General features: G+C 35.9%; 1 protein-coding gene, 1 non-coding gene and 1 pseudogene across 2 annotated transcripts; 1 reads left to right on the top strand and 2 right to left on the bottom strand.

Moving 5' to 3' along the window:
* Positions 1-987: 987 nt before the first annotated feature.
* TRNAN-GUU (transfer RNA asparagine (anticodon GUU)) lies at positions 988-1061 on the top strand. Its single transcript has one exon. It is a non-coding gene; the product is annotated as a tRNA-Asn (tRNA).
* Positions 1062-3704: 2643 nt separating this feature from the next.
* On the bottom strand, positions 3705-6100 carry LOC118039860 (heavy metal-associated isoprenylated plant protein 37). The gene is made up of 3 exons (XM_035046672.2): positions 5920-6100; positions 5682-5757; positions 3705-4982 (listed from the first exon to the last, which is right to left on the bottom strand). The coding sequence occupies exons 1-3, from the start codon at positions 5956-5958 to the stop codon at positions 3955-3957; spliced, it is 1143 nt and encodes a 380-aa protein (XP_034902563.1). The 5' UTR covers positions 5959-6100; the 3' UTR covers positions 3705-3954.
* An 8056-nt stretch (positions 6101-14156) lies between these two features.
* On the bottom strand, positions 14157-18781 carry LOC118040035 (uncharacterized; annotated as a pseudogene).
* Positions 18782-18935: the final 154 nt, after the last annotated feature.

Genomic DNA, 18935 nt, shown 5'->3' with positions numbered 1-18935 from the left:
TACTTTAAAACGTGCAGGGAAAGTAATATAGCTTTTCTTACATGTTTTTTTTTTTTTTTTTTTTTTTTTGTTTTACTTGTTTTTTTTTTTCAAAATTATCTTTTTTTTTTTTGTTTTTGAGTTATGCAGATTAATTAGCTCGGTGTAATGATGCTAGTTCGTAGCTTCAAAAGAATTTAGGCTCTAGTGTTTCGCTATTAATCTGCATAACTCTACTTGGATGTTAGATTTAGATGAGATGAAATACTCTAGTTGCTAAATATATATTTAATTAATCTTGATGGAGGTGAATTTCTTGGAAATCTTCCAAACTATATATTGCATTAATTTTAGATATATATTTTAAATACATTGGCTGCAATGGAGTCCGAGTTTATTGCCTTAATTTAGAAAAGGCAGATTCTAAGTTTGAGTGTCTAAAAACTCTCTCAGTAGATATTCCTCAATGGAAAAAACACCAAACCCTTCACTGTCCAAGCATTGCGGTAATCAAACAACTATAGACATAGAAGACCAAGACATAATTATAAGCCATTGTCAAATATTTTATTACCTCTGACATTAATTACGAGGACCAAGTTTAATCTGGTTGAACTCCTTAAGAAAGCAAATAAAAAATCAGCAACTGGGACATAGAAGAGGAAAAAAATTAGGTTGAAAATAGCTATCAATAGTATTGAGGATCCTAATAGCTAGGTTACAGTGCATTGATGCAGACCCAACCTATATGATGACGGATCATACTCATTAGGTTCATGGACGTGGTGTGCTATCAATATTATCTTCACAGTTTTTATATAAAAAAGAAATTAAAAAAATGCTTTGAAAAACATGTCATAACATAAAAATAAAAATTCGTAACCCCATAAATTGATTTGAACTCCAATGTATAGTTTTTTTCTATTTAAATAGTAGCTTATCTGTGTAGATGCAATAAACGATAATTAAGGCTACAAGTTATGTATTTCCAGCCTTTAGTATTAAGTTGCTGGAATAGCTCAGTTGGCTAGAGCGTGTGGCTGTTAACCACAAGGTCGGAGGTTCAAGCCCTCCTTCTAGCGAATATTTATTTATTTTTAATTTTCTCTCTTCCACAACAAAATTACCATCATCATTAAACTCGGTTTTGATATTTTTAAAAACAGGAATTCAGCTCGCTTAATTTTTTTTTAAGAACCGAATAAAAAATGATTATCCCTAATTTAATTGAAAAAAATAAGAGTTTTAATCAAAATCAAAATGAAAACCACAATGTAACTATGTGAGTAAGGATTTGAAAAACGAAGTTGGAAAAAGAAAAAAAAAAAATTCTATTATAGTATTTGGAAACGATAAGATCATCTGGAAATTAAGTTTAAAGGAATCCTTAGGCTGGAAATCCAGATTTTACAATATCCTAGCTTTAAAAAAGAAAAAAGAGGTGCTAGTTTTTTTCACTTGACAAAAAACTCGAATGTGCTAGAATCCATAAATATTGTTGCAAGACTTAATGATTTTACTAGTAGCTGTGCAGTTTTTCCCTTTTTTTTCTTTTTTATACAAATATAAATACAATGTCTGGACAGCATGTTGTATTCAAGAAGGACATTCAAAGATTCTGCAAATATTTGCGGATTTAAGCACTGTTTAGAATAGTGTTCGAACCATTATTTCACTATTAAAAAAAAAAAATTGTTTCACATTAGATTTTTTTAAGTTTTATGATTTTTTTTATTTTATTAATCTCAAAAATTAAATTTTGAAAACTAAAAAAAAAAAATTAAAAAAACAATATTTACTATTATTATCTCATGGTTTCCTCCCGAGTTAAATTAAAACAAAAGAATGTGGGGCCTATCTGTGTCAAGCCCAAGCCCATTTAACTGTAACCTTCATTGATTGTGACGTCCATGGTACAGAGCTCAGTAATAATGGGCTTTGTAGTCACGGCCTCATCGATTTCTGTGACAGCTTTTCCTGTGCAAAAACGCCTGTAATTCTCTTTTCATTGTTTCTGGTATCTGTTTTTTTTTTTTTAATCAATAATGCATCAGGACTCGACAACGAGGTTGTGATATTAGCATTAGAGGAAAAGAAAGATTTTTTTTTTTTCCAGACGAAAGAGAGATATTAGTATTGTTCTGTCATCTAAATACTCTTTAACCCAAAAATAAAAGACAGTTTGATCCGTGATTGAATGCAACTGCAAGCTGACTTCAGCTATGCCTTTTCCAGAATTAAGTGAAGATCAGTGTGCTCAATAGCTATTGCTTCTAATACAAAATAAATCCATATCAATTGATGCTTTTCTGCAAACAAAAGGAGCGCCTGACTCTCTTCCATGCATTTACTTACTCTCTTCCATGCATTTTTCCCGATTTCCAATTTCTCACATGGAAATCATTGCTTCGTTGATTTTTCCTCGAGCATGGTTCATCCACTTTCTTCGTCTGATCTGTCGCCTCGTATGTGGTTCCCGCTCTAGTAGTGGGCAAGTATATGATGACCCTTTCACCTTTAAGGAGACTTCGGTAACCGGCCACCAGGTTATCGTTCAGTCACTTTTGCCTTTCGGTGTCCACGACATTCTTTGTTCGTGCCTTTGTGGCAGAGGCTAACCCTACGTAATTGCTTCAGTTTTTAAGCACGTCTGTAATTTCTTCCCACTTCTTTACAGGGTATTTGATGAATGATACGTTGAACTTGACTTAGGCCCTTCCAAAGTAATCACATTGATGAAGGGATTGCTTGCTAATCTTGCCAGTTTCAAAACACAAGTTCATTGACTACAGCTGGTGTATGAAATTCCAGTTTGTCATTTATACAAGGATCTTTCTTGCAGCGCTGAATCAGGGGCCTTACAGCTGGTATCATCCTCCTCTTCATGAGCTAGTTCAGTTGATTGTGGTTTGTCGCTTTGGGTCGGAGCCGTAAAAAGGTCCTTTTCGGCCAGCTTTATATATTGAGCATCTCCATAAACCAATTCTGCAGTCACAGAGGTTTCGCTAGGGAGTGCATCGGAACATAATTTTTAAACTCTATGACTCTGTAGTAGACAAGTATTCAAATCATACAGTCATCGGATCAATGGGACGATCACTGGATCTTTTACCTATGGTCAACAGAAGAGCTATTAAGTTTGAATGGCCATGAAGGGCAAATTATCTGGAGAATCAGAACCGACAATGGGAGGGCTAACCATTCCCGATTACTTTGTCGTGGCTAGCTAGAACCATTTCAAGGGGTTGGGAATGTTGGTGTCTTGTCGGTTAAACAATTGCACAAGTTGCGCACGCGAGGAACACGTGTGAGGGAAGCTAACGTGCGCCTACATACCACTATCGTTAGATGCATTTGTCAACCCAGCTGTTCCTCCCTACCACCCTCTGCAAACTGGCCCATAATGTCTCTGGTACTGTATACAGTAACCAATGTCTTCTTGTCTGTTATGGGGAATAAACTAAATGCACTCCAAAACGGACCAGTGGTGTGGCTCCCATAGAACACATGCCACAAACCAAGCCTCTCTTATCTTAAACAAAGTAATCTGATGCACGATACTTTTATAAAAATGTTTTCCAGAAAATATTAAAAAGATGTTCTTAAAAAATTTATTTATTCTTAACATTAAGATATCAAGACCATAATTGATGCTTTTCAAGGAAAAAAAACAGTTCGAAACGCGAATCGGAAACGGTTGGATGGCAAAAACAAATACACCAAGAGATAAGAACAAGAGACAGAGCCGGACTAATTTAGAAAGAAACACCATCTTAACAAACTTCACAATACACTGGTAAAAACCACAAAAAAAAAAAAATCAGTATTGAGAAACCTATATCTCAACCCGACCCGTTCCTCTAGTCTAAAGACCATGCCACTAGAGAATGCTGTCAAAAGCCACCAACTCCACCAAACATAAAATTTCCAAGTCAATACACCATACTTATTTTATTCTTTCTACACTCTCTTTCATTACATTATGGAGCAGCTGCTGGTGTTCTCATCACTTAACATTTCGGTTGATGCAGCAGAGTGATCACCATTGTAATTAAGTTGTTCAGTGTAGGGGTCAGGGTAAGGGTAGGGGGCAGGGCAATAATTATAGTAATAGCCAGTAGTAGGTGGATTATAAGGAGACCTGTGATACATCATCTGAGGGGGTGGTTGCGAGACATTCCTATTTTGCATGTTCATCATCAATGCTGCTGCTGTCGGATGGTTGTGCCCATTCATGTTCAGCATCGATGATGGATACTGACCCGTGGCATATCCACCGGCAGGGAATCCTGCATTATTGTTGGATTGAACTTGCAAACCTCCTAGACCATTGGAATTACCTCCTAATGCAGCAATAGCAGCAGCAGCATTGCTAACATTAGCACCATTTCCATGAAAACCTGGAAGGTTGATCATGGCATTCATGTCATTTCCCCTTTGGAACTCCCCAGCACTGATACTTCTGCCACCTAAATGGGCATTTTTCATTTGCAACGCTGCCATGGCTTTTTGATCTATCCCCCCACCTGGGTTGACCTTCATTCCTATATTCTGATTTGGGTTTCCTTTATTTCCAGCATTCCCATTTACAAGATTGTTCATTTTGTTACCGTTGCTGGAAGTTGCAGCAATGGCACCGATACCTTTCTTTGCATTGTTTGCGTCCATGGCTTGCAGCCTGAGAAGACCCAGTTGGTTTGGCCGAAGAAACCTGAGGTCATCTCCATCCTCGTCTTCATCATCTAGATAGTCATCATCTTCTTCAGCGCAGAATGCAGGGAATTTCTGCTGGTTCTTGAAGGCCTCAAGGCCCTTGACCAAGCCTGGCTTTTGACTTTTAATGTTCCCGTCGCAGTTGTTCTTTTGCTTTTGGTTGGACTTTTGGAACCAAACCTCAGCATGTTTACCGGCTCTGACTAGTTTCTTAATCAAAGTTGCAGAATCTACAGTTCCTGATATTGTAACTTTCTGTTGCTCAGCATCTATGCTTACTTGGTAAACTCCTGTACAAGAGAGTTTTAGGGAAGGCGAATCAGGAGAAAATTTTAGAAGTTGGACAAGCCACAAGAAATTCACCAAATCTAAGTCTACCTTTTGTTTTCTACAAAAAAATCCAAGTCACCTTATCTTTCTAAAGTGCGAATATCTCAAACTCCCTGGCTACGGAAAAGCCTAAAAGAATGATCATCCACATGTGAAGCTACATTTGATAAATCCAGATAATTAATCATTACACGTTACACTTTCTGCAGGAATTATACATGGACTCACTACCCCCATCTTAACCCAAAAAAGAAACTAAAGAGTGTCAGAGAGACCAAGAGTAACTCAATTTAAGGAAAATCAAGAAAGCTACATGATGAAACATAATCATTAATCTATTCCTGACATGGAAAACAGTAGAGCACATGTGCTCTACTCGGTCACTAGCAAAATTGTAGGGTTATAGTTTTAGCCTTTTTAATTCCCATTTCATTCGTTCATAGCGCTCTGTTTTTCAAGAGGAATCCAACTACAAAATCAAAGCATAACTATTCCTCTTTTGCTACCATTTTATTAGCAAAAAGACTGCACTGTAAAAATGAAAAAGAGCAAGCTAAGCAGTCCAGAATTCCACATCAACAAGGAAGAGGCTAAGAAAATTACAATATTGGTTTTTTTATTAAAAAAAAAGAAGAATAAGACGATGAGAAAGTCAGCACCTTCAATCCTCTGAAGAAGTTTCTTTACTTTCTGCTTACACCCATCACAGTGTATGTTCACTTTAAGAACACAAGTCTGTACATAAAAAAAACAAACAACAAAAATGAGAAGGAAGATACTTGAGGGAAAAGGCCACCACAAAACTTTGCAGCAGATATGGAAAAAACAACGAAAAAAATGGAGTTAAAAAAAAGGACAGAAAGAATGTGGCTAGGGGGGAGAGAGAGAGAGAGAGACCTGTATCTTGAGTAGCTTAAAGTCATCTTCTTTAGTCATCTCTTCAGAACTGTTTGTAATGGAAAGAGGCGCAAAACACTCAGCTAAAAGAGAGGGGAAGAGATTAAAAAAAAAAAGTTAGCACATATTGTTCTATCTGTAGATGAACTTGTGAGAGTAAAAAGGTTAAATGGTTCAAGCTGCACAGCCACTTATAGATAAATAGAACGTAGATTCTTCATTTCTTACTTCTTTTCCCTTCTCTTCTTCTGCTTCTCGAAAGCAAACAAAACAAAAGCACGTGGGCGTTGTTTTAGCTTCCTCAAACTTTAGTATCCGTTAAGTACAGGTTTCAACAAGAGTTTTTTAAAAACACTAAAAATAAATTAATTTTTTTTTAGTATTTTTAAATTATATTAATGTGTTATATTTAAAAATATTATTTTAATTTATTTTAAACTGAAAATCATTTAAAAAGACATCCTCTGAAATTCTGAATATCCCCTTAATAAATAATAATAATTTAAATTTAAATAAACACCCGCAACACAGAAACCAATGCCAGCTGCCAGGACAAGCAAAAGAGAAAAGGAGAATATTGCAGTCAGAAGAGGGAGGGTCAGGACATAAACATAAAGCCGCAGCAGTAGTCGACGGAGGGTGTTAAAAGGGGGGGGAGAGAGACACAGGGACCGGGAAAAAACCTGTTTGGAATGGTAGAAAAAAAATAATATTTTTTTATGTTTTTCAAAATTCATTTTAAATATTAGGGAATTAAGACAATTCAGAAACATAAAAGAAATTAACTTAAAATTAAAAGATTTAAAAATATGGTTGTGCTGTGGAACCACACAACGGCAGCGAAGAGGGATGATGCTCTCTGCGCTGTGAAATCTGAGGTGATGTGATTTAACGTTAAATACTGAAGGAGAGAAAACAATAAAAGAACAGCGACTTGACAGGCCGACTTCTATACCTATCCAGGTTGTCACATGAATTAATTATTTTTTCGTGAAAGTAAGAAGACGGACACTCGTAAGGTACTGATTGGATGTTTTGAAATAAAGTTCAAAACTGGTTGATTTATGAACAACCAAAGAGATGATGGAGTCAGTCCTTTTGATTCTCGGACCCAACACCAACGGGTTTTTTCTTCTTCTTTTTATTAGTGTTGATGACTTCAAGGACACGGTGGTATCCTTCTTGCTACGGAGGCACATTTTGTTTTTTGTTTTTGTTTTCATTTTAACTGTTTTGAGATTATTTTTGATTTACATGTATTGAAATTAAAAAATATATATTTTAATATATTTTTAAACAAAAATCATTTTTTAAAAAGTATTTTGTGAGCTTTTTGTTTGCTAAATTATAAAATTCAGTTTCAATACTATAAAAAATATTAATTTAATACTTTTATAATTGAAACGAAAATTTAGCCAATGCTACAATGATTTTTTTTTTTTTTTTTTTTAAGTCCCCATTATTTTTCACTACCCTTGTATACCCAAGTCAATGATCAATTAAGAGCATTCATCAAGGAATGACAAATTCAAAATATAGGAAGGCTATAATGAAAAAATGTTTTTACGAAGACTATGTTTGGGAATGCGGTTCAACTTGTGTTCCCAAATTTTTAATTTTTAATTTTTTTGTAAAAAATTGAGTGTGGTTTGTACCTTTTGAATCGTTTTGATGTTAATGTCAAAAATTAATTTTTTTAAAAATAAAAAAAGCATCATTGACATGCATTTCAGCACGAAAAGTTATTTGAAAAGCAACCGCTACCACACTGTCAAACACAGCTTTTAAGTCAAGCCGCCAATCGCCACATACACCGTCGATCTTTCCAAAAATTTCAATTATTAAGTTTTAGTCTGTATAACAGTTTTATATTTTTGATCCGTAAAATATTCATTTTTTTTTTTTTAGTTTATAATGAAGAGATTAGAGTAGAGAGAAAGGGAGCGGATTGAATTTTGAGTAAAGAGAGAGTTTTCGGGTCGAGGCCGATGTCCAATCATAAAAAATATGCGGTTTTGGTGTGAATAAGTTTTTTTTTATGGGTAAAGTTCTTACAATGTTTTTTCCCCTTGAAATCATCTAAACTAGTAGATGTCAACTCGAAAAATTGTTTCATTTCAAGTTAATTGTGGGTTTTGGAGCCAATTTACAAGTTGTTAAAGGTTATGGATATGCTTCAAAAGGTTTTTAGGGTGTTTTTTTTTTTAATTTTTTCATATCAAATATGGTTGAAAACATGCATTTTTTGGTTCGGAATAAACCAACTCAATTTTCTTATGACCAAAGGTCACTAAAATCTAACACTTATCCAGAGAGGCTTGGCCATTTTTTTCTTGTCTCCCATCAAATTTTCATCGCTTAATATTTAATTTCATTTCTAATTGAGTATCATGATTTGTTTCGGTTTGATTTCTTTTCCAATCATTTTGATATTTTGTTAGTTCTTGATTTTATATGTGTCTTTATACATATATATTGTTGAACTTAAATGAATCCATGATCTGAGTCATGAGTTTGAATGATTAATTCTGAATAGTTAGGGATGGAGCTTGATAAAAAATTTTGTTGCATAAATTACTTTCAATTTATTTATATAGATATATGCATTGATTTTTTTAAATTTAATCTAAGAATTTTTTTTATACAATAACATGTTATAAAAAATCCATACATACACTTTTTTTTAAGAAAAAAAAAAAAATCTAACCCATTATAAATGTGTTGCGGTCTAGTAACCGGTTAAAAAAGATAACAAGCCTGTGTTAGAAAGGACATTGTTTTTTCTCAAAGTTTGCAGGTGTGACGAGAATTTTGATTGAGTATTTTTTTTTTTGTTTGAGGATTTAACTAAGGTTCTCTTTGTTTTTGAGTTTCAACCTTGTTTTTTTGTCGTTGGTATTTGTATTTGAATCCAGGTGATGGTAGTTAGGAAAAATATTTTTAAATAATCAAAAAATATATTTCTAATAAAAAAATCAATTTGAAGAAAAAAAAAATAAATGCTAGGTAATCATATGTAAAAATCATTAGAAGTGGGAAAACATAAAAATAGGCAAAGTCCACGGGTTCATCTATGCAAAAATAAAATGCGACCATTTGGTCTCTTTACCATGAATGGAGAGCCTGTCTCTGTGCCCTGGTTGAAAAACCAAAAACAATGGAAACAAAGTTCACTTTTTAACCTTTTTTGGTGCACAATTCCCTAACGTCCTTTCTCTTATTTGAAACTATCTGCTTCCAAAATAATCATAGCTTCCTAGCATTGTGCAAAACTACAAAGGGTTTTGCTTTTAATAAATCATGAGAAGGTTATGACCAGAGGGTGGCACGGCACGCAATCACACAAAGGTTTAAAGTGAGGCAAGAAAATTGCAAGAATTTACAGGGTCTAAAAAGGCTAGGGAAGTGTGTGTTAGGTCATCGTTACTTTCTCCTCAGCCACTGCAAATCTCACTGCATGCTGTCCCAGACCAAAGTCGGGCTCGCCTTTTCTTTTTACTTGCCTTTTGCCTTTTCTTCTGAACCAGGTGTTCTGGTTTTTTCCCACCACGCAATTTACCATAACTGCGACTAACTTTTTTGCCATTTCTCCACCCGCCGTGGAGCTTGACCATTTAAGGTCTCAGTTCCCCAAAAGAGTGAAATTCTCCGAGCTGCATCTGAAAAAGAAGGGCGGCACAATGCGGGAGAGGAACAGCGGGAGCTCTACGGCCATCAAACACCCGGGATGGTTTTTATGTATCGGCTGGGGTCCGTCATCCCATGCTTCAGGGCTATGATGGATACTACTCTAATGTCTTGTCGGGATTCATTTGATTGATTCGTATCCGTCTGCTCGTCAGTGACGACATATGGTGCCCTTTTTGGGCCCTGATCTAGATCAAATCTATCGATTTTACTAACAACAGTGCCCTTTCTATCTCTCTCTTTTAATATGGATTTTCGAACTAAATTTTAAAATTAATAATCATAGAAATTTTAATGATCCCGAAATAACATGAATTCATAATTATTAAAAAACAAACTTAAGACATTACTATGAGCTACACACGCTCACATGCTCCACGTTTCTACTTACCAAGCAATGATGTGCTTGAATAGCATGGAATGCGATTTCATTTCCATACTGCTACTTCGATTACAAGATAGAAAAGAAAAGATCAATTGTCTTGCAGCTCACAGTGAGGACTCTTTGCTAATAGATCTTCACGGGTGGTAAAAAATATGAATATTTACACTCTATTTACTGAAATACTCACACACGTGTGTGCACACGCTAAAAATCAAGTATTTATACCCTCCATTAGAGTAACTATATATAAAAAAAAACCATCAAGTCGATATCTATAAATTGTCAAGCAACGCAAACTTAAAGCCTCCACTCCAAACAAATTCATGGCCCATTTAAATAGCCCACAGTTATGGGCCGAGGGAATCAATCTATACAGCGATCTAATCTTGCTGAAAAACCAACCTTGAACTTGGCCCAGAAGTCCGCTTGACGTGGATTTCCTTTGCTTGTTTAATATAACCCAACCTTCCACTGGAAAGCCCAACATAGATTATCGGTTGGGACGAGTGTAATCCGTGGCAGCAAACAAGTTTCCAGCTTCTTTTAACTTCCCCGCGAAACAAATCAAGGCAGCGAAGTAGATTGGCTAGGGTGGATTGAGCATCAACACCGATGGAAAAACCCCTCTTCTTCTCCATGTCGAAAGTTTTCAAGTGATTTTTTCTAAAAAAAGGATGCATCATCTGAAGTAAGAAATAAAAAAAAGTATCGAATTTAACGTGTTGAGTCTGTTTTATCAATGTCTCTCCAGTTTTATCCTGGGCCAAATCCTCCAGTACTGCACTAGCATTAGCGGAGGAAGGAAGAATGGAAATCTGGCTAAACAGAGTGAAGACAACGAGATGTTTTGTTTAATTTTGGAGACTTGTTGGGCGTGGCATTCAACATATACAAAAAATTATGCAAAATTAATTTACTCTGCATCCTATTTAAGTTTCAATACCAAGTGTGGCCAAAGTATTCTATCATGGTGTGCAAATCACTGTATGTATGCATGGAGGCAAATTTCTATTTCACATTTCACTATTTTGTACTCCAACTCACCAGTTCTTTCTGAACAGAATCATAAGGATGTCTTAATCGTTGTTGATTCACAAGACTACCCTGAACTTATAGAATCTCTTGAAGGAGATCAGGATGATCAACAGTTCCGGAGAAAGCTTGCTTGGGAGGCTTTCAACATTGTGCTTCCTATGATTCTGCAGTTTCAGAATGGCTGTGGAAACAAACTGTGGGGGGGGTATTCTTTTGATTTTACTGTCTTTAATCATGGACTTTTAACCCACAGTTTACAATTAATGACGCCAATAAACATTTGCAGTTATGCAATTTAATAATATATTCTGGTTCAAAAGACTCCTACCAATTACTAAATAATTTGATAAAAACAGAAAGGACAACTTGGAATTTGATAATGAATTACCATTAACAAGTTGACATAGCTTATGGAGATGTCATATAACAACTACGATGCAGCTTGGAATTGCGTGTCAGAGTTTCAGAACCCTACATATTTGTAAAGCATTCAAATCCCAGCGGGGTAGCTTCTCGCCATGATATCCTTGAAGCTTATAGGTTGGCTTTCAAAGCAGATCCAGTGAGTAAATTTGGTGGCATCGTAGCTTTTAATATAGAAGTTGATCAGGTGAGTTATGGCTTATAGGTTTCAAGTCGAACATTGAATTCAAAAAGAAGCTCCAGTTGACATTGATTTTCACCAGCATCAAGTCGTTAATCAAATTGTAGTTTCTTTAATGTTTTGGTTGGTGGACTGCTTACCAATGAAAATTAGTTGTGTGGATGGGCTTTAAGTCCCTCTTCACAGTCACGAGGTAGAATTTGTCTAGTTATACTTCTACGATACAGACTTGAGAACCATAGCAAGGATTTTTATTATTTATCTCTAGAAAGCCTGCAACTATTTTTAATTTTTAAATTGGGGAAAGAGTTTTGAGTTTCTTTTTCTATTCGAGGTCCTATGGGCCAGAAGTCAAGCAGGACATGGGCTTCTACAGCTCGGTCTGCCTGATAATAATTTGATTTAAGAATAAAATCCAGAATATTGGACTGCTATGCACTCAGTATTGGTTAATAAAGTATATGAAAATGATATAAAAAAAGTCTTATATTTGAAAATTAAATATTAATTATTGAGGCTTTCTGGATAAAAATAATTCTAAATAAGTAAAATAAATGAAAAGGGTGATTATTAAATAATATTTATATATATAACCAAAAAAAAAACATGAAGGAATAAAACAGATGTCATTTAAAAAAAAAACAAAAAAAAGAGCATAACATGAACTATTTATGGAATAATAGAATTGCAAAAAGCATCCAACACTTTAAAATGTTATATCTAATATTTTATAATATAATCAAGCTACATAATTATTCTATCTTTATCTGGAGAATATTATTTGATTATTTTCTGTTATTCTTCTAACGATAAAAAAGCTTAAATCATACCCAAAAAAAAAAAAGGAAAAAAAAAAAAAAAAAGGCTTGATACGGCTTCTGTCAAAATTGCCAACTGCCTAATCCGCCAGCTGTATTTATAACTGACTTTTGATTCCAACTTCCCAATTACAAGCCCTGCTCTTCCACGTGTAATGCTTTTTTCCCGCCAAGGACACCTTCCCTCCAAAGCTAACCACATCCCTCCCTCAAACAGAGACAAGCCATTTCTCCCCCACTCTTCTCACTACAAAACTAGAATCCAAAAACCCTGGAAAAGAAAGAAAGAAAGAGTTCCAAGATCTTCAATGGCGACCCGATTTCTCATGTCCATCATTCTCCTTTCTCTCCTCATTTCTTTCTCATCTTCTCTCCCTACAGACAGCATACTTGATGCCACCCAAATCCTCTCAAATTCAGGCTATGTAGCCATGGCTCTCATTCTTGAATTTGGCTCTCAAACTGATCTAATCCCACCATCTCAATCTCTCACTATCTTCTCTCCCTCAGATACTGCATTTTCTCTTTCAGGCCAACCCTCTCTTGATCTCCTTCATTTCCACTTCACCCCTCGGTCTTTCTCTCTAAACTCCCTCAAATCCCTCCCTCCTGGATACCAAATCCCCACTCTTTTCTCCAATCACTCCCTCGTCATCAGTTCTAATGCTGATAGTCAAACCTCGGTAAACGGTGTCAAGATTAATGGGTCGGCTTTATATGATGATGGGTTTCTAGTAATCTTTGGTGTTGACAATTTTCTTGATCCGGATTTTACGGTTTCTGGGTCCATTAATGGGAGTACTGGTGGAATTTGTGAATGCCATGTTACATCTGGTGACGATGATTACTCATTTGAGGAGGCTAGTGGGGTTTTGAAATCAAGAGGGTATTCTGTTATGGCCTCGTTTCTTGATTTGCAATTGGCAAAGTTTAAGGACCATACCAGGTTAACAATCTTGGCTCCTGTTGATGAAATTGTGAAAGGTTTTATGGGTGATTTTAGTGATTACCGTTCAATCTTTCTTAGGCATGTCGTGCCTTGCAAGATTTCGTGGAGGGATTTGGTTAGTCTTGATGATGGGGTGGTGTTACCTACATATTTGAGGGGGTTCAAAATAAATGTAACTGTATCTAGTACTTTCTTGATGTTCAATGGAGTTCAGGTCATTGTTCCTGAAATTTATAGCAATAGTTGGCTTGCTGTTCATGGTCTTGAGGGGAGTTTAGTGATGCAAGAACCGACTGCAACTGCAAGCAACGCTGAAAAGATTGTAGTGGATTTTAAGGCCATAAAGGTCTTGATAGCCTTTTATTTTCTGCTTCTGTGTACCTCTCAGCTGAACTCTATTTTGTAAGTGCATTCATTCACTGCCACTTTCGTGTCCCAAGGTTTGTGTTCTAGTTGTTAGCGTTGTAGTTGGATTCCATTTTCTTACTGACTTGATGTGAAACAATAAAACCATGCCGAGATATTGTGAAATGATGATTTTTGAAATGAAATTCTAATTCTTTTTAGTTTTCCACACTTATGAGCTGATGGATGCAATGATATTGACTTATACATGATTCAATTGATCTATGATATGATTTGAGCTTATTGGAATGCTTGTATGGACATCTAACTTTCTCAGTTGATGTAAGATTATTGGTATACTAGTTTGAGCCAGTCTCTAAGTGTGGAGGATCTATTTTAAGAATCAAAATATATTTTAAGAAAAAAGAAAGTGGCATAGCTGTGAATTGCTATTGAAGGCTATCATTTTTCGTGCCTTCAGAGCTCTTGAAAATGAAATATCGTCTAACCTAAAGGCAAACTAATTGGGTTGATGGTCCTCCCGGGCGATTGCAAGGCTTTCTTTAACTTGTGTTGAAAATGGTTCAATCACTGAAGACTGAACTAATTCCTGTAGACGAGTCAATTTGCCTGGCTGTGTCAGAAGTTTTTGTGAGATATATGATTTCTAATCTGTAGGCCGAAGTCAAAGCCCGGATTCTTTAGTAGGCTACAACCAATTGAAAAGGGATCGGTTGACGCCATTGAGTAGGAATATTTGAAACAGTGATTGCTTTATTCTGCTCTGCTCTGCGAACATGATAATGATAGCAGTGTGGGCTCTCAATCGGAAGACAATTACTTTTCTCCTCTTAATCAGCTTCAACTGAACTGACCTTGTTGCTGAAGTTACAATACGACTCGCACTTAATTTCCAAAACGTGTGATTGCACCATTAAGAATGGAACCAAAAGATGCAAAAAGCCTGATTCTTGCATTATCATTATTGATGATTGCGGCCTCAATTAAAGAGTTTAACGCTCCATTATTTTATGCTTTATTTTCTTTTGAGGGCAGGGAAGGTTAATCAAGTATAATGCCATATAGATGAACTATAAACTATCGCATTTCCAAGCAGAACTGCAGAATCATTGAGCAGCTGGAACTTGACAAGTAAACCACAGCCACAGGAAAGTTTAAAAAACCAGTATTGATCTATCTTCCATCGCAAACAATGAATGAGCTCTAGAAAAGGGAAGCTGGAATACTGGAAATGTATATCAAGTACTGCAGATTTTTAAAGAACAGGGCCTAAGGTGTTAGTCTTATTCACGAAATTGAACATGACGCTCTCCTGTTATATTTGTTTCTTGGATGCTGGGTACATGGCATTGTTTATTGTGTGTATGCATGAAACAATATGATGCAGTCAAAGCCTCGCCCTTCTCTAGCTATCAAGAAGAAATATGCAAAATTTTGGATGTAGCGCCCGCTTTCAGTGAATATGAAAAAACTGAACGGTTAAGAGGATGGTTGGATTTTTGTCGACATCAAAATAGAGCAAATGTGGTGGCTTGTGAAAGTTAGGAGGAGACAGAAATTTGTGATACTTGGAAGAATAATAAAACCCCCTGAATTTTTCACCGATTCTTCCGAGGCTCCTCTGAAATATAGTACTCAATCCATGGCAAACCAGAAAATCAACGGTATCCAAACTCAGCAAATCTCTGAGCACAGTAAGCTGTTACAAGGCCATGTACAAAAGGATCCCATATCTTCTGATTGAGATGAAGTCAGAATACGGTGCAAACTCGCAAGCCACTAAAATCTCCAACAAACCCATGGCATCGTAAAGGTAGAACAAAACAGGAAGCATGAGTGCAGAGAGCCAGATGAAGAGTGACGGGGACCAGTTTGGAAACCATTAAGACAAGTATGCACATATTCGTAGAAACGGATGCATGTATAGCAGCATCGAGCCCTGATCCTCTAAATCCAAACCAATTTATTAGCTGATTTACCGACCAAGAAGTGAATTCAGAGTCATCTGTCTTAATCAAACAATCAGTGGCACTGAATCAAGCACAGATTTGATAAGAACCAGAAAAACTTGAAAAGATGATAACACTGAACAGATTTAATATCAGAACATATGAAGAATATTTCATAGAATTAGGCCAACATTGAATGCATTTCATACCAAGTACCAGTGTAATATCACATACAAAACCCAGATCCTGTTAATCAGCAATGGATGAGATGTGTCTATCTGAATCAGTTAAAACCTTGAGACAGATTAATTTCCAATACCCCATGGCATCTCTCCGTCGCCTCAGCTAACTATCGGAGCTCTCCTTAGCTTATCAAGCTTCTTTTCAAAAAAACGCAACAATGTCCTTCTTGCCCTCATCGAGAAGATTTTGTTTCAGATAGCTAAACAACTGTGCTGGAGGCCGAATATCCACATCCAACATCTCCTGAAAAGTACATGCAAGCCTCATCTAGCTTATTCTCATGGAACAAACTGTTAAGTAATGTAGAGAACATAAGCATAACAGGAAGACCTCCCTTGGCCTTCATCCGATCCCGTACCTTTATCGCCATATCCACTCTATCCCCATTGCAAAACATCCGTTATCGGTACTCACAGTTGGCTCACATCCGTCACTGCTCATTTTCTGGAAAACTGAATAAGCCATTTTAGTTTTTCCAGCCCTTATCAGATGGTGAAGTATGATATCATAGGTTCTCGCATTTGGACCAACTCCACTCTTCTCATCTCATCAATCGTCCACTGCACATCATGCATTCTCTCTGACCAGCAATAAGCCCCCACAAGAGCATTGTAAGTAGGTGCCTCTGGAGCAAAACCACTAGCCTTTGATCACTCAAAAAACTCAAGTGCTTCACTCAAACCTCTTTTCAGCTCCCAAGCCATTAATCAATATACAATGTATGTGAGGACTAGGCTTACAATTCCTCGCTTCCATCTCAAGAAACAACTCAATTGCATCATCATACCTCCTAACTTTACAGCGTGCATTGATAAGAACACCGCAAGTGACAACATCCAGTTCAAAGCCCTCATCTTTCATTTCGTTGTAGGCTTCAATAAGCCGCGAGAGGTTTTTCTCTTGACCCCAACTTTTTAGCAATATCGCATGTGACTTATATCAGCCAAGAATCTTCTCTTATTCATTTTATCGAGCACCAATAGTGCTCGCTCTATCTGCCTCGACTTGCACAAGCCACTAAGTATCAAGCAATCTATTAACATCTGATGACTCCCTGATCTTCAATCCAAACTTCTCCATTTTTAAATCCCTCTACTGCTTCTTTAACTTTCCTTGCTCTTGCATATCTCCTTGAAATCAGTGCAAAAGTTTATTTAGTCAATAACCCTTTTAGCTTCTTGGCAGTAACCATGTTCCATGATACTTTAAAGTTTAAACTGCTTGATTTTTCCTCGAGATTCAATCTAGGCATGGTAGCTATCTATGCTATATTGAAACCCTTTTTTCTTCTCTGCCCATCTAAAGAACGATAATGCAAGAGCACCTGCATTGCTTAGCTTCTTCGATGCTTCAAAAATTAAACTTGATGACACTTCAATAGGAGCCTTATTGAGCGACGCCTCGGCGCCAGAACTAGACTTTTTTTTACAATAATTTGCAGATATTTTCAGCGTCTTCAACGATTTTATCAGCTGAAAGTTGTGTGCTTTTGTTGCTGGCATCAGAAGGACAAGGGTTTACTGTAAATCACCATGGATTGACCTGTGGACGATAAAATGAAGTATTAACAGAGACGCGCATGGGCTTTCAATATTGGGTGTTGAATGGAGAGAAAGAGTTTGGTTTTTGATGTTTATAAGCGATCTCAAGACAACAGGCTCGAGATTGAGGGAAGAAGAGTGGAGAAGAGGAATTCTTTTCGGTGTTCTTTATAGAAAATCGGGGAATCGAGAAAGACCCATGTTTGATAGAGACAATCAGACATAGAGTTTGTTTGGTATTGCGGTAGCTATTTTGGTTGTGGTTTGAAAAAAATTATTTTATAAAAAGTATTTTTAATTGAGGTTGGTTTAAAAAAATAGGTGTTTGGTTAAAATTGTGGTTGAAATTGAGGTTGAATAAAAAGTAGTTTAATGTGTTTGGTTAAGAATGCTTTTGAAATTAAAATTATAAAATAATAATTTAAATATATATATATATTAATATTGATGATTTTTAATTTAAAGGTTGTAGATTTAACTATTGTTATTATTTCATGAAATAAATAATACTTTATATGAAATATTTTTTATTATTCCATTAAACCATCTACAATTACATTACGTACAAAATTCATCCGACAAAAACTATAATTTCTATAATTTTTTAAGCGTGCAATAAAATTAGATAAAATATTATCAGGAATAAAATTGATTTGATATTACAGTGCGAGTTAATTTAATTCACTCTACACTAATTTTTCAGGAAAAAAAATATTGTTTACATGGCAATACAAGTAAATTTAATTTACTCTAAACTAGTTTTTTTTTTTAAAAAAAAAAAAAGTGTACGGAAAATAAACATATTAAAAAAAAAAAAAAACACCTCACGCGAGCAGTGCAAGTGAATTGCACTGTTCACGTGAACAGTGCAATAAGTTGCACTGTTCCCGTGCACAGTGCAATTCACTTGCACTGTACACGTAATTAGCCACTAATCGTTCCAACCACAGGTTGAAACTTGTGAAAAAAGCAGGATTTTATTGCTTCGCCAAAATCATGTTCTTGCCGCTGTAAATGATGGGGCCCATGTTTTTTAATTTCTTAAGAATCGGTAATCAAAAACTTAATAAGTGTGTTTTTAAAGAAACGCCACCGTTAACGCGTTGCCAAACGAACTATTGTAAAAAGGGAAGCGGCTAAAAAGGGCACTATTGACTGGAAGTAGCCGTCCTTCCTCGAAAGGGATTTTAACAAACATTTTTTTGGAGAAGAGTCCTCGAACCGCATCAGGCATCAGGTTGGTTGGTTGATTAGAAAAGGTTCCGTCACTCATCTACATACCCATTTGTTGAGACGAAAAAAAAAAAAAAAAAAAGATCCCATTTTCCAAATACATGTTTGGATTGTTGTTTCTCTTGCGCTCATCCCCGCCTATTCAACACTCAACAGAAAATGTCAGAAGAATCGCACATCCATCTTCATGTTTTTAACCATTTGTC

The sequence above is a fragment of the Populus alba genome, chromosome 8, assembly GCF_005239225.2.
Source record: "Populus alba chromosome 8, ASM523922v2, whole genome shotgun sequence".
Classification (NCBI taxonomy): domain Eukaryota; kingdom Viridiplantae; phylum Streptophyta; class Magnoliopsida; order Malpighiales; family Salicaceae; genus Populus; species Populus alba.
This window is presented reverse-complemented; position numbering and strand designations above follow the sequence as displayed.